The sequence below is a fragment of the Poecilia reticulata genome, linkage group LG6, assembly GCF_000633615.1.
Source record: "Poecilia reticulata strain Guanapo linkage group LG6, Guppy_female_1.0+MT, whole genome shotgun sequence".
NCBI classification, from domain to species: Eukaryota; Metazoa; Chordata; class Actinopteri; order Cyprinodontiformes; family Poeciliidae; genus Poecilia; species Poecilia reticulata.
Window position 1 is genome coordinate 21078195 of NC_024336.1, and position 12840 is coordinate 21091034.

Genomic DNA, 12840 nt, shown 5'->3' on the forward strand with positions numbered 1-12840 from the left:
TGTTTTTGGGAATTAGGAGTTGAGCTTTAGCTTTGTTTTTGGTCAGATTCAGGAGTGAGTTTCACTATTTATGCCACCTCCAGGTCTCCTTCTTATTACATCAAGCTCTTTCATGACTTTTTGGATGAATAGTCAGTGTGTGGGTTCACCACTCTTCCATTCTTTCTCCATTTGTGCTTAATGTCTCTGAATTATTCTCATAATTTGAGAACAATCAAATTATTTACAAATTGCCAGGCACTGCCATACCACAGTTTCACATATAATGTAATGTTGAAAACTGTGACAAACAAAGTTTTGCTTTTCTGCTTACATCTTCACAAAGGTTTGTTGAGTAAATACTACTTTTTTATGTCCACCCACTGCATGCCTTGAGGCAAAATAAAGGCTTACGGATTTTTTGTTTTTTCATGTTGCTGTGTGAAGATGAGTTGAATTCATTTATCACAAAGAGACAATACAGGTAATCCAGAGCTGGACAGGTGAGTGCAGCTATTGATAAAAATGTACAGTATATTTTTGCCACTTGAAGAAAAAAAGTCGCAGCATATGCTGTAATAGCTAATGAATATCAGATTGTCATTTTGACTTCAAAAAGGGTAAAGAGCTCACTAGCTCAAGTTTATGAGATTAAAAGCCATAATTTTAACATTGTAAAATAAATTGAACTTTATGTACCGACCTGTCCAAAATGTACCAGCCTCCTTAATTGTAAAATTCTAAGTGAAAGGTAAACTTTTTTAGAATAATTCAACTTTGTACCTCATGTTTATAACATCAGGAGTCAGAATTTAGAGTGTGATTTGTAAAGTCAGGATTTGTAACTATGACACATGAGTACCAGCTTTTGAAAAGTTATAGGATCTTCAATCATATTTTCAATTTTCAGAGTTCCCAATGTGACCACAATTGTGACTGACATTGTGTTTTAATGCTGGGTTTGTTTGGCATGAATGAGCTTCCATACATGGTACCATTCAGAGCACCAAAAGCGGACTGTAAAAATACATTAGGTCCGGGAGAGTCGTTTTGGTTGCTCTCACAATGACGGTGACGGCAGGTTAAAGCGGCGAAAAGAAGCGAGCCGGCACTGCGGCCAGGACGGAGGGATCATGACCCAACAGAAGCAGCGCAGGGCGGGGATGCCGCACCTCCAGCTGACCGCAGAGAACTTCTCTGAATTAACTGCTGAACTCCCGTAATGACAAGAACTGACGAGAAATACTCTAAAATAGGTACTGAAACCGCGAGGCAAGCAAATACAGTCAAACTGCAGGTTTACAGCAGCTCTACATGTAGGAAGATGAAGAAAAATTCATTTAGAAATAAATAAAAAAAATACTGCGCTAAGACAGCATCTTTACCTTCACATTTTAATCACGTCTATACATACCGACTCATCTGGTTTCCACCTGCGGCGGATGTGGCCGTGATCATCCGTCTCTGGTCCCGCCTGCTGATCAGCCATCCCTCCCACCAGCTCGGCGGGTACCGGTCCAGTACCAGTTCACCCAGTCCAGAGGACGACGCAGAGGAGGGAAGCTGCTGGAAACCATCAGTTAAATAACACACTTACGGTAGGAATTTATTGTAATTCAAATGAATGAATAGATAATATATTAAAAATGTTTCTTTAACACTATAATGTAATAATAGTAAGACGATTTATTTTTCTATTTGGGCAAAACTCTGAAGGATTACTTATATTTTTTAACTATAATGAATTCTTCTCAAAAAATTCCCCCAATGTTGAATTTGTAAAAAAATAGTACATTAAAATGATAAATATTTACGATGAAATGACAAAATATGAACTTTCAAAAACTAGAGAATACAGAAGGACACTGAACAAATGTGCTTATTTTAAAAAAGCAAAAGGAAGTATTTAGCATAGTTTTATATTTGTTTACACATAACTAAGTTCAGGCAACAGCACAACGTCCCAGTCAAATCTCACAGAACACGAGGTGTCACATATGCGCTTTGGAAGAGGGATTTAGTTGAAATCGCTGGAAAGTTCTCCAGGAAACACTGAGGGACACGTTTCAGATAAGATCAAACATCTAATGATGAGCAAAGAGGCATGGGGAATGTTAAATCTTCAGTTTTTTAAAAATCCAGTGTTTTTGAGAAGAGCATTGTGTTTCTTTATCTTTATTCATTTATTTTTGCTCCCATTTTCTCTTAATTTACAGTTCTATTAATGACTGTAATTAATTGCTCATTTAAAGACAAGAAGTCCTGCAAGGTTTTTCCCTTAAGACATGTTGCTAAAGGCATCAAATGCTTTCCCCAGAACCAGAGTAACAAGTATGTGATAAAACGCTTCAAGGAAGAAAAGCTATAATAACATGACCGATATGTGTGGAACGCATGCTAGTCACATCCCCTTGTTTCACAAATCCATGCAAAACTAGTCCTAGTTTGTTTCAGTTACATCCTTATGCCACATTTCCTCATTCTTACACCCACGTTATCTTGATTTATGGCCTCACCACTGCTTCCTCAAATTCTGCTGAAGCCGTTTTTCAATTCATTTTCAGGTAATGACGTAAAGTAAATGCTGCCAGTTGTTTTATTTTTCTGTCTGAAAGGAGCAGCTCCTTTTTAATTAGCTTTTTTATTTTGGATGTGCATCTCGATCATTTAAAATACTTTGGGAAAAGTACATTTTTGTTTGCAATTCCCCCATAATGAAGCAAGCAATATGGATTAATCAGCCTCATTAAATACAATACAGTCATATTCGATATGTGCATTCATTTAAGCTCAGCTGTCATACCAGAAATATCTTTTTAAAATAACCTTTCAGCAGGTATTTCTTGCTACTTTCATTTATACCCTTCTGCATTAAAATCATATTTTTATGAGTATGATGTAATATTCTAATATTAAATGTTGTGTTTTTCATGAATAACAGAAACAAAGGCATGAAAACATCAATCAGTGTTTAAAAAAAACTAAATATGTTTCACTTGGTGAATTGAGTTACTGAAATACATTTTTCAATAATATTCTAATGTTTAAACGAGGGAGTGTATTATCATTCTAAGTTCCATAATAAAATCTATTCAATGGGTAAACTGTTGCATTCAGTGATCCTTAAATTAACATTTTCTAAAAAAAAAGAAAAAAAGAAAAAAAGAAAAAAGTCTTCAGATGAAACTGACTGATTATATTGAATCTTGTAGATAATTAACCAGTGTTTAATGAGTAAAGAAGCGAGGCAAACCTAAACAAACAAACCACAACTTCCAAAAGGAACTAAAAATCAATGGCAGAGGAGAAATAAATTTACTGGTTTAAATCTGTCTGTAGAGAAAGCACACAGGAAGTGTCAACATCCCAGGATGTCTGGTTGGATTTAGCTTATTTAGCTTATTTTAATTTATATCAGCTACGTCTTTGTTTCACTTTAGTTCAGTCCTTTCTTGGTCAATATAGTTTCATTATTTTGTGTTATTTTCTTATTTTGGTTAGCTCAATCTTGTGCTTATTTTCCTGTTCTTCTTAGTTATTCCAGTTATGTCTATTTTTTGTTTAAATGTATTCTTTGTTAGGCTACTCCTCAGTGTGTATAGAACATGCATCCACAGCTTCCTTGGGTGAATTGAGACATTAAGATTTATAATGAAGGCCAAAAACACCAGCAGGCGGATCAGGGATGAAGTTTAGAAAAGTTTAAAGTAGTCTATCTTTAAGAAATATAAACAATGACGAGGCGATATATTGATATTTGTTTACAGTAGATCATGATTTATTCCATATGTGAGGATTAACTGACGGTATTTCGAATATTAGATATAAAACTTTGTTAAATTTGTAACCACCTTCTTTTTTCTTGCTTGGAGCTTTGTTTTTCCTACTGCTTCTGAAGGCATCACTAACTCATTCTTCACCTGGTGCAACACCTTACGAACTGACAGGAGGGAGCGTCTCATTTCAACCGGATCAAGACGTTCTCACCATTAACTATTCAGAGACTGATTTTACAAACATATACATGCTTTATTATCAACACTGGGGAACATTTATTGCAAAATATTCCAAAAGCAACACTTTAAAGCTCAAGCTTTGTAGCTTGTCTCTCTCTTAAGGCACTCCTTAGAGGTTGATAAAGAGCAGGAGCTCTGTAATTTTCGTCAAAAGCCTTCATGTTTGATTTTTAAGAACAGTACCAATATCTCTCTTTTCTGTTTGCCTTTCTTCCTGCAGAAAACTCGTCTCAAACCCCCTGGAAGCTGATCGACTTCAGCGCGAATCAGTTGAATTCGTCTCCACAGACTGGATAACGATGCTGATGTTCTCCTGCACTAGAATCTGACAGTGATCTCCAGACATGAGACCCTTCTTAAGAGTGAACTTCAACGCTTTGATTTTCCTGGTGCTTCTGCAGGGGGCAGCAGTGGTGATGTTCTGCAACTGGTACTACCAACTCAGCCCTTGTGACTCTCCTCCTGTGGACCGCAAGGTTCACGTTTTGCTGCTGTCATCGTGGCGATCGGGTTCATCCTTCCTGGGTCAGGTGTTTAGCCAGCACCCGTCTGTTTTCTATCTCATGGAGCCCGCGTGGCACGCGTGGAGCACAATGAGGACTTCTGGTGCGCATACTCTCCGGATGGCTGTGAGGGATCTAATGCGGAGCGTGTTCCAGTGTGACTTCTCCGTGATGGATTCCTACATGCCAAAAAATCGCAAGACCTCCTCCTTCTTTATGTGGTATCAGAGTCGGGCACTGTGCTCGCCGCCAGTCTGTTCCGTCACACCGTTTGGTCAGATAAGCAGCGCGAAAGAGTGCCAAAAGGAATGCCATGGTTTAGATTTTGAGAAGGTGACAAATTCCTGCCAGATTTACAGCCATGTGGTTTTAAAAGAAACTAGATTTTTTGAGCTGGAATCCCTTTACCCTCTTTTTCAAGACCCAAATCTCGACCTGCGCATTGTTCATCTCATCCGAGATCCTCGGGCCGTGTACAGGTCCAGAGAGGAGTCAGCTTTATCCTTTAAGATGGACAACGCCATCGTCTTGGAGCACAGAGCCGCACCAGGAGCCGAGGAGCAGTTTCAAGTCATGAAGAAAATCTGCCAGAGTCACACCCAGATCAACGAAACAGCCACCCAGGACCCTCCTCCGTTCCTCAAGGGTCGCTACAAGCTGGTTCGCTATGAAGATGTGACACGCTTCCCGCTTCAGGAGGTCAGTGATATTTATGACTTTGTAGGTTTAAAGATGACCAAAGAGATGGAGGACTGGATAGTTAAGATGACACACGGAAGGGGGAAAGGCAACCTCAATAATGCTTTCGAGGTTATCTCCAGAAACGCTGCCCAAGTGTCCCAGGCTTGGCGCACCAGGGTGCCGCACAACAAGGTCAAACGCATTCAGGAAGTGTGTAAAGAGGCCATGTCAATGCTCCACTACAAGGCAGTCAACAGTGAAGAAGAGCAGAAGAAACTTGACATGGATCTGTACATGCCAGAAGGACCGAAAGGCTTTGCTTGGGCATCGGGTAAAATACGGAGCCATTAAAACATTCAAGGATCTACCGGCTTCAGATTCCTCTCGAAACTACAAACATGAACAATCAACACAGATTCTTTGATCTGTAATATGGGCATTGCTCAAACTATCATCATAATCGCTTCTATAGCAAGATTTACTGTCCTACAGACCTCACAGTGATTATTTGTTAAAATGATTTAAATGTGGAGCGAGAGTACAGTGGTACCGCATGACGGCACAATCTGTGTTGTGAAAAAGACAAGGTCACGCAAAGGGCAGGCATCAAACAAAGTAGGTGAACTCAGCTGCAGCTTTGCTACGAGAAAACATTTTTTAGAAATGAATGATCAATTAAATCCCATCTGGTGTTGGAACAAAACATTCTTTGCAAAACATTTCTATTCAAAACATTTGAATAGATAGTAGATGGGTTTTTTTTTTGTCCATCATTAGTTTTCATAAATGGCAGTTTAATCCATGAAATAGACAACAAGAAGTTGGCACAGTGTTTGATTGTGTTACAGAGCTATAGGAAGTGTCTCTGATTCTGTTTATCGAACTGTGCCGCCATTTTGTCCCTTATTTGTACTTCTATGTTATACCTACATCATGGCATGTGAGGTCATTTTCATTGTGATGAATTATTTACATGAATTATGAATACTTTTATCAACTCCTAATTGGATTATTGCACATAAATTAGCCAGGTCACTCCTACTATTAGTTGACAGCTGCTTCCATCAACTGGTGCTTGCACAACAACATGGGAGTTCAGAGAAATTGAGCTGTTCTCCTTGTAGAATTTAGTGTATGATTGTCTCCTGTGTTGCCCTGTGACGGACTGGTGACCTGTCCAGGTTGACCCCGCCTCTGACCCGTTGACCACTGGAGCTAGGCACCAGCACCCCAGACGACCCCAATGGGATAAGCTTGTAAGGAGGTAAGCATGGCTACTTTGAATTAGCAAATTCTTAAATTGTAATTTGTGAGTATATGAATTAAAGTTATTAGTAATTTAACTACCTTTTTGTTTGTTTTGCTTTTACTGAAATAAACCAGTAACAGATGGTAGATGTAGAAACTTCATGCAGTCTGTAGACATATTAAATAAAATGTATTTTAATTTAATTTAACTGTATCCTTTATAGTCAGAGCAGCCATGATCTTCTTGTTTTGACACTGAACCTACTTGTATAAAATGTATCTCTGATGCTTCAGTGGATATATTTCACTTGACAGACGGAATCTGCACTGTTTTTACTTTTATTTGAGATTTTAAGTTTTGCTTCTCGCCCGCCATTTTTCAGATTTTTTTTTTTTTTTTCCTGTTTTGATTGGATTTGTGTTATTTTTAGGTATCTGTCTTTCTGTGTATTTTTCTTTTATCCCTTTGATTTTTTTTAATCATATGGCAGTATTTTTTTTAACAGGGTTTGGTAAATATAATGGAATCCATTAAAAATCGGAGATGTTCATCTTTGCTGGAAAAGCTTGGGGATTCTGTAATGCTTATTCCACAATGTGCCTGGGTTTGTTTGCTTAAAATACAATTAAGATCCAAAGCTAAGTTTTGTGTATTCCTTTATTTATTTTGTTTCCCTATTTTCTCCATTGGAGCTGTGATTTTGTAATCATGTTATTCTGTTTTTACTTAATTTTGTAAAATGTGTCTGTGAAAAACTTCAAAATGAGCCCGTTAAGTTTTAATGTGTAGCTTTTTTCCCCTTTTTCCATTAGGCCTTGACTCATTGCTGGACTTCATGTAACTTCTCTATTTCCTCTTTGATTTTCCACTTTAAGATGGTTATCGTGTCTGTGAGGTAAATTCATACATTTCAGACGTTTCGTCTGTCATACTTCACAACTGAGTGATGTAGAAAATTAAGTTTCAGCCTGAGACACAACGCCAACTCTTCAAACAGGTATTTCAAGAACCATTGCACAATTATGGAAAAAGTACATTTGTCAACTCTCTGGATAGATCTGCTTAGCCAATTCTTTCGCTTTAGTTAAAGCTATGTAAAACGAATATAAGCGGCCCTACCCTTTTCTCTTCATGCTAGCACATACCAACATTCTAAGTCCTCTTTTAGCTCAGGTTGCTGTAGGATTGATCTCCATAACAGTGACTTTGTGTGGAATAAACGAACCAAAATGTGATTTGGGGTTTTATTCAAATACAGCATTGGATACATACTATCTGTCTAAGGAGAGAACAAACGTCTGCTTATAAAGATTCAGATTTCACGGGACAATTATCCAACACAAAATCTTTGAATCACCATCTGGGCGAGTTGCATCTGAACTCACAACACATTAAACATTAAAGCAGATTAGCTAAAGCAACAAAAAACCAGTCCGAGTATCCATCCTGTAATCAGCTGGGGCTACAATTGTCACAGATCAACTAAAAATAATAATAATAAAACAAACTTTTATTTTAGTATTATTGTGACAGATTTCTTCTGCCTAGATAATATGATTTGCCCTGGTTTGACAGATGCACTGTCTCACAAAACTCTCAAACTGGTTTCCTGGAGATGACAATGTGTTTATTGTCTGGTTTATCCCCTGGTCTCCATAATCACCGGATTTCAGTTCAACAGAACATCTTTGGGACGGTGGACCGAGGGATTCTACAGGAGCTGCATGATGGACCAAAATCCCAGAGGAATGTTTCCTTGTTGAATCTGTACATTAAAAAAAAATCAAAGCAGTTCTGAAGGCCAAAGAGGTTTAACAAGATGCTGTCAAAGTTAGCTTAATAAATTGACTGGTACTTTATTTTTCCTCATTTAAAATAAATATTAGTTTGCCAGGAAGTGCACATTCCTCTAACCATACAGACGCCTACATACATCCACAGCATGGATGGCGCTTCCTACAGTAGCTCTGACGCCACTTACCTGCAAATTACCAGTAATGGTCTTTGCGGTGAGTGAGCGCCACCCAGTGGTCAAATAGTTATTAGCCGACTGATGAGAAAAGAGGCTGAAAGTCCCTGTTGTCGAAGTCGCTCCAACCTCGGCATGCTGAAGTGAGTAAAACCTCATCAATGCAGACAGCGTCTGCTTAGAGCAACAACAGGTTACGTAATATTATCCGGTTAATACGGAGTCATTTAAGGTGTTGCGGAAATGTTACTGCAGTATGCCTTGACATAGAAGACATTTAAAAGAAAAACTCTGACCTAGCTTAGCTGGTGATTACAAATTTGATAAAGTATCAGGTGTAGAGAGGTTGGTCTTATTCCATTAAAACTTCCCGTGGTAAATTATTGAATACCACAGGAATGCAACGCAGATTCCCAGCAGTGTGACGCTCATGATGCGTCGGCCATAAACTGCAACTTACTGAATATTAGTGTTTTTAATTCACAATTTACTGAAAGTAAAGGGTTCTGCAAATAAAGTAGAACTAGATCTTTATGTCGTGAAAAAAGGATTAGGAAAAGTTGGTTCCTTCTTGATTTTTGTATGATGTTTATTTCTACTCTTTTTTTTTCTTTACTCTGTAAAATACCAGCATTTTTAGATAAACGTATAATTTTGTCTGTTTGATTGAAACATTTTCACCAATTAAATTAGATGTTTTTATCAGTCAGAGTAATTGAGAAGCCTTTATACCAAACACTTCTTTTTTACTTTTACTTGAGTGAACTTTATGTTTATGTTGAATACTGATATGGCTGTTGAGAGATTTAAGAATTAAACCTCTCAAATATGAGAGGTTAAATATGAAAAATAAACTAAAAACTGAATCGATTACTGGCCTGAAAGCAGGGTGAACTTCAAGGCGGTCTTTTGAACAAAAGGATCATCTGTCAGGATTTTATCTGTTCTTTATCCTGTTTGCTTGTCCATTTACTTTGCAGCTCCTTTGTGTGCATGTGCTGATGAGACAATAAGTCTCACATCCTGCTGGCAGCTCTTTCCCACCAGCCTCTCCCAGTTAAACCAGTGTGACCGAAGACATCAAAGGTAGGAATTTGTTCTCATTATGACGCTTTCTTTATTTCTTATTTACTAAATGAGGGGGGTGGGGGGGGTTATTTTATTTATTTAGTCTTTATATAACCAGGTGAGTTATTAAGAACAAATCCTTATCTGCATTAACGACCTGCTGCGGAGGGAAGAACACGTACGAAGATCAAGCGGCTCACTTTCACACTGAGCAACAAATTTCAATTTATTATTAACTAAAAGTGATCATACTTGTAGTAAGTGGGAGATATTTCACCATAATTAGCAAGAAGATTAAAAAAATCTCTAAAGATTTCGAATCTTGTAGCAGGAGATCCAGTTTTAATCAAATACTTCCAATTACAACTCTTAAACTTTTGTGCAGCTTTTCACATTTTAAAGTATCCTACACACCACTGTTTTTATTTTGTCTGGTATTTCGTCCTTACTGTTAGCACTGACTGCTAAAGTTATTCCATAGATCCAGTTTTATAATTTCATAGCTTTATAGCCAAACCGAAACACACCGTGGATCTGATCAACGGCGATAACCCCTCCCTCACCTGGATGAATCAGCGTGGCCAGCTCTGAGCTGAAACACACGTCCAACTTCAACACCTGCTGCACCGAAGGAAAATAAACGAGGAGAAATTTTTCCACCGGCCCTGTTTCGCAGGACAAAACGACCAGCCCGAGCCAAAACACATGCCGACACCATGGGAATCCCACTGAAAAACAGATTTGCTGCACTTCAACAAGAACCCGTGCGGGGAACCTCGGCTTCACACACAGAGAACATTCACTCCATCTCTTCAGACCTGATGGACATGGGATAAAGCTATTCTCTGCAAACTTATTTCATTTCATCAAAGGGAGCAACAACGTGGCCACAGAACAACCAGCTGAAGGACGCCTGATTAGGATGGGACCCACCGCCTATCAGGACCAGGCTGTTTCTGAACAATACAACATCAACTGGGAAAGGAGCGACTGCTCTCCCCCCTCCTCCCTGCTCTGGTTCCCACCCCTGCTGCACCTACTGGATCGGAGGCCTCGTCTCATCCAGGCCAGGACAGCGCATCAGAAACCTCGTCACCTGAACTGGGTTTTCTTAACTTCAGTGAGAAACTGGATCGTCACTTTTTACAGGACACGTACAGATGCAGGTCCAGACTTGAAATTGTAAGCTTAAGTTTATTTCTGGTAGGCGATGAGACGGACGTCTCTAGAGAGATAGTCCAATAGGAAGCTCAGATGACAATTTTAACATCATTTGGGGCAAACGGTTGGTTCCAAAAATACTACCACATGAATGATCATGTTAATATGGACCAACATCTCAGAAATGCTTCATTTCATTGTTGAATAAAAGCAGTTCATAATAAAGTGGCCTGTTCAGTCGAGAACTTTCCTAACAGTTACCTGAAGCATTATTATAATATTTATGCTTTGCAAGCAGTAAAAGAAGGTAAATATTTAGCTATCACAAGCTTTGCTTTGTTACAATGAAAGATTGTACAGGTGACGGCTCCACCCTCACATCCTGAATCCGTCTGAATTCAAGTACAGTACTCGTCTACACGTGTTTTGCTCAGTGGGTATTTTGTCTTTTTCAGGCCACTTTCTGTAAACAGAAGAGATGATTATGAGTGAAAATACCAGCAAATCAGCAGTTTCTGATATTGTTCATCTGGCAACACAAGCATGACGCTTTCAAAGTAATTTAAATCCTATTTTTTCAACCTCACTTTAACTTTCTGCGTGTGGTTTTCATTTTGATGCCCAAATGCATGAAACTGGCTGGAACTCGTTACAATTGTACATCTAGAATATGTTTTAACAAGCAACTGACGAATTTCTAACTCCTATTTTTTGCATGTGTTTTTTTTGCAGAAGAAATGCGTCTGTGTATCACCACAAAGGATAAAAGAAGGCTGACATAGACTTCAGATTTTGAAGCCTAAATTAACATAAAGTTCACGATGATTCCCCGTTGCAGATTCAGAACCTTAATTCTCCTGTGCGTCCTGCAGGGGGCAGCAGTGGTGCTGTTCTATGACTGGTACACCAGGATCAGCCCCCGTCACTCTCCTCCCCCTGAAGAAGGCCGCAAGGTTCACGTTTTGCTGCTGTCGTCATGGAGATCTGGTTCGTCCTTCCTGGGTCAGGTGTTCAGTCAGCACCCGTCTGTTTTCTACCTCATGGAGCCCGCGTGGCACGTGTGGACTAGAAATCACAAATCCGGGGCAAAGAGTCTCCGAGTGCCTGTGAGGGAAATGCTGTGGGGTTTATACAAGTGCGACTTCTCGCTGATCAGAGACTACTTGCCAGGAAACCCTCGTCTGTCCTCCTTTTTCATGTGGACCCGGAGTCAGGCGCTGTGCTCGCCGCCGGCCTGTCCCGTCAGATCAGCCAATGAGAGTCACTGCAGCCAAGCGTGTCACTCTGCAAGCCTGGACAAAGCGCAGGACGCCTGCGCAAAATACACTCATGTGGTTTTAAAAGAAACTCGCTTCTTTGAGTTGGAGTCCCTTTATCCCCTTCTGCTGGACCCCAACTTGGACTTCCGAGTGATTCATCTGGTCCGGGACCCTCGGGCGGTGATGCGGTCCAGGGAGGAGTCGGCGTACCTCCTTGACAGAGATGGCGTGATGGTCCTGGAGCACAGAAACGTGTCCGCGGCCGATAGGCAGTACGAAGTCGTACGAGAAATCTGCCGCAGTCACCTGGACATTTATGAGAGGGGGGTCCTCGACCCGCCTCCGTTTCTGGAGGGTCGCTACAAACTGGTTCGCTACGAAGACGTGGCACGAAACCCACTAACAGAGTTGAATAGTATTTATGAGTTTGTAGGTTTAAAGATGACCTCTGAGGTGGAGGAATGGGTCCAAAAGATGACGCATGGACGGGGGAAAGGCGGCGGGAACGTAGCTTTTAAAATCACCTCCAGGAACGCATCTGAAGTGTCGCAGGCTTGGCGCACCGTGCTGAAGCACAGCAAGGTCCAGCGCATCCAGGAGCTGTGCAAAGGCGCCATGTTGCTGCTCGGCTACAGGACGGTAGAGAGCGAAGAAGAACAGAAGAGACTCGATATCGACCTGTTAGACCCTGGGCAGCCATAAAGAGCTCAGCTTCCAGGTTAGACCAAAAAAGTAGGGGTGCACCGATTTATCGGCCGGTCGATTTCCTTAATTGGGAGATTAGTGATCGGCCGATTTTTACATGTGAAGCCGATGCTATCAACCTCGGCAAAGGTCTGAAAATCGACCACTGTGCTTTTCTTTTCTCCTGTTAGAGAGGTTTGACTGACAAACCGGCCGACCAGGTCATGTCTGCACATTTACAGTTAACAATAGTCACCCCAATGTTGCCAAT

General features: G+C 40.1%; 2 protein-coding genes across 3 annotated transcripts; both read left to right on the top strand.

Annotated features, from left to right (window-relative positions):
• Positions 1–1440: 1440 nt before the first annotated feature.
• On the top strand, positions 1441–6821 carry LOC103466303 (carbohydrate sulfotransferase 6-like). The gene is made up of 2 exons (XM_008411795.2): positions 1441–1577; positions 4216–6821. Exon 2 carries the CDS (start codon positions 4340–4342, stop codon positions 5528–5530), a length of 1191 nt encoding a protein of 396 aa, XP_008410017.1. The 5' UTR covers positions 1441–1577; positions 4216–4339; the 3' UTR covers positions 5531–6821.
• A 1663-nt stretch (positions 6822–8484) lies between these two features.
• LOC103466304 (carbohydrate sulfotransferase 6-like) lies at positions 8485–12728 on the top strand. 2 transcript variants are annotated; one of them, XM_008411796.2, is made up of 3 exons: positions 8485–8540; positions 9378–9483; positions 11359–12728. In XM_008411796.2, the coding sequence occupies exon 3, from the start codon at positions 11448–11450 to the stop codon at positions 12585–12587; it is 1140 nt and encodes a 379-aa protein (XP_008410018.1). In that variant the 5' UTR covers positions 8485–8540; positions 9378–9483; positions 11359–11447; the 3' UTR covers positions 12588–12728. The 2 variants fall into 2 exon arrangements, with proteins under 2 accessions (XP_008410018.1, XP_008410019.1); XM_008411797.2 differs by lacking the exons at positions 8485–8540; positions 9378–9483 and adding an exon at positions 11097–11183.
• The last annotated feature ends 112 nt before the right edge of the window (positions 12729–12840 follow it).

Excerpts from the sequence above, each read along its gene's own strand:
- LOC103466303 (XM_008411795.2), top strand. The coding sequence starts at position 4,340 with ATGAGACCCTTCTTAAGAGTGAACTTCAACGCTTTGATTTTCCTGGTG.
- LOC103466304 (XM_008411796.2), top strand. The coding sequence starts at position 11,448 with ATGATTCCCCGTTGCAGATTCAGAACCTTAATTCTCCTGTGCGTCCTG.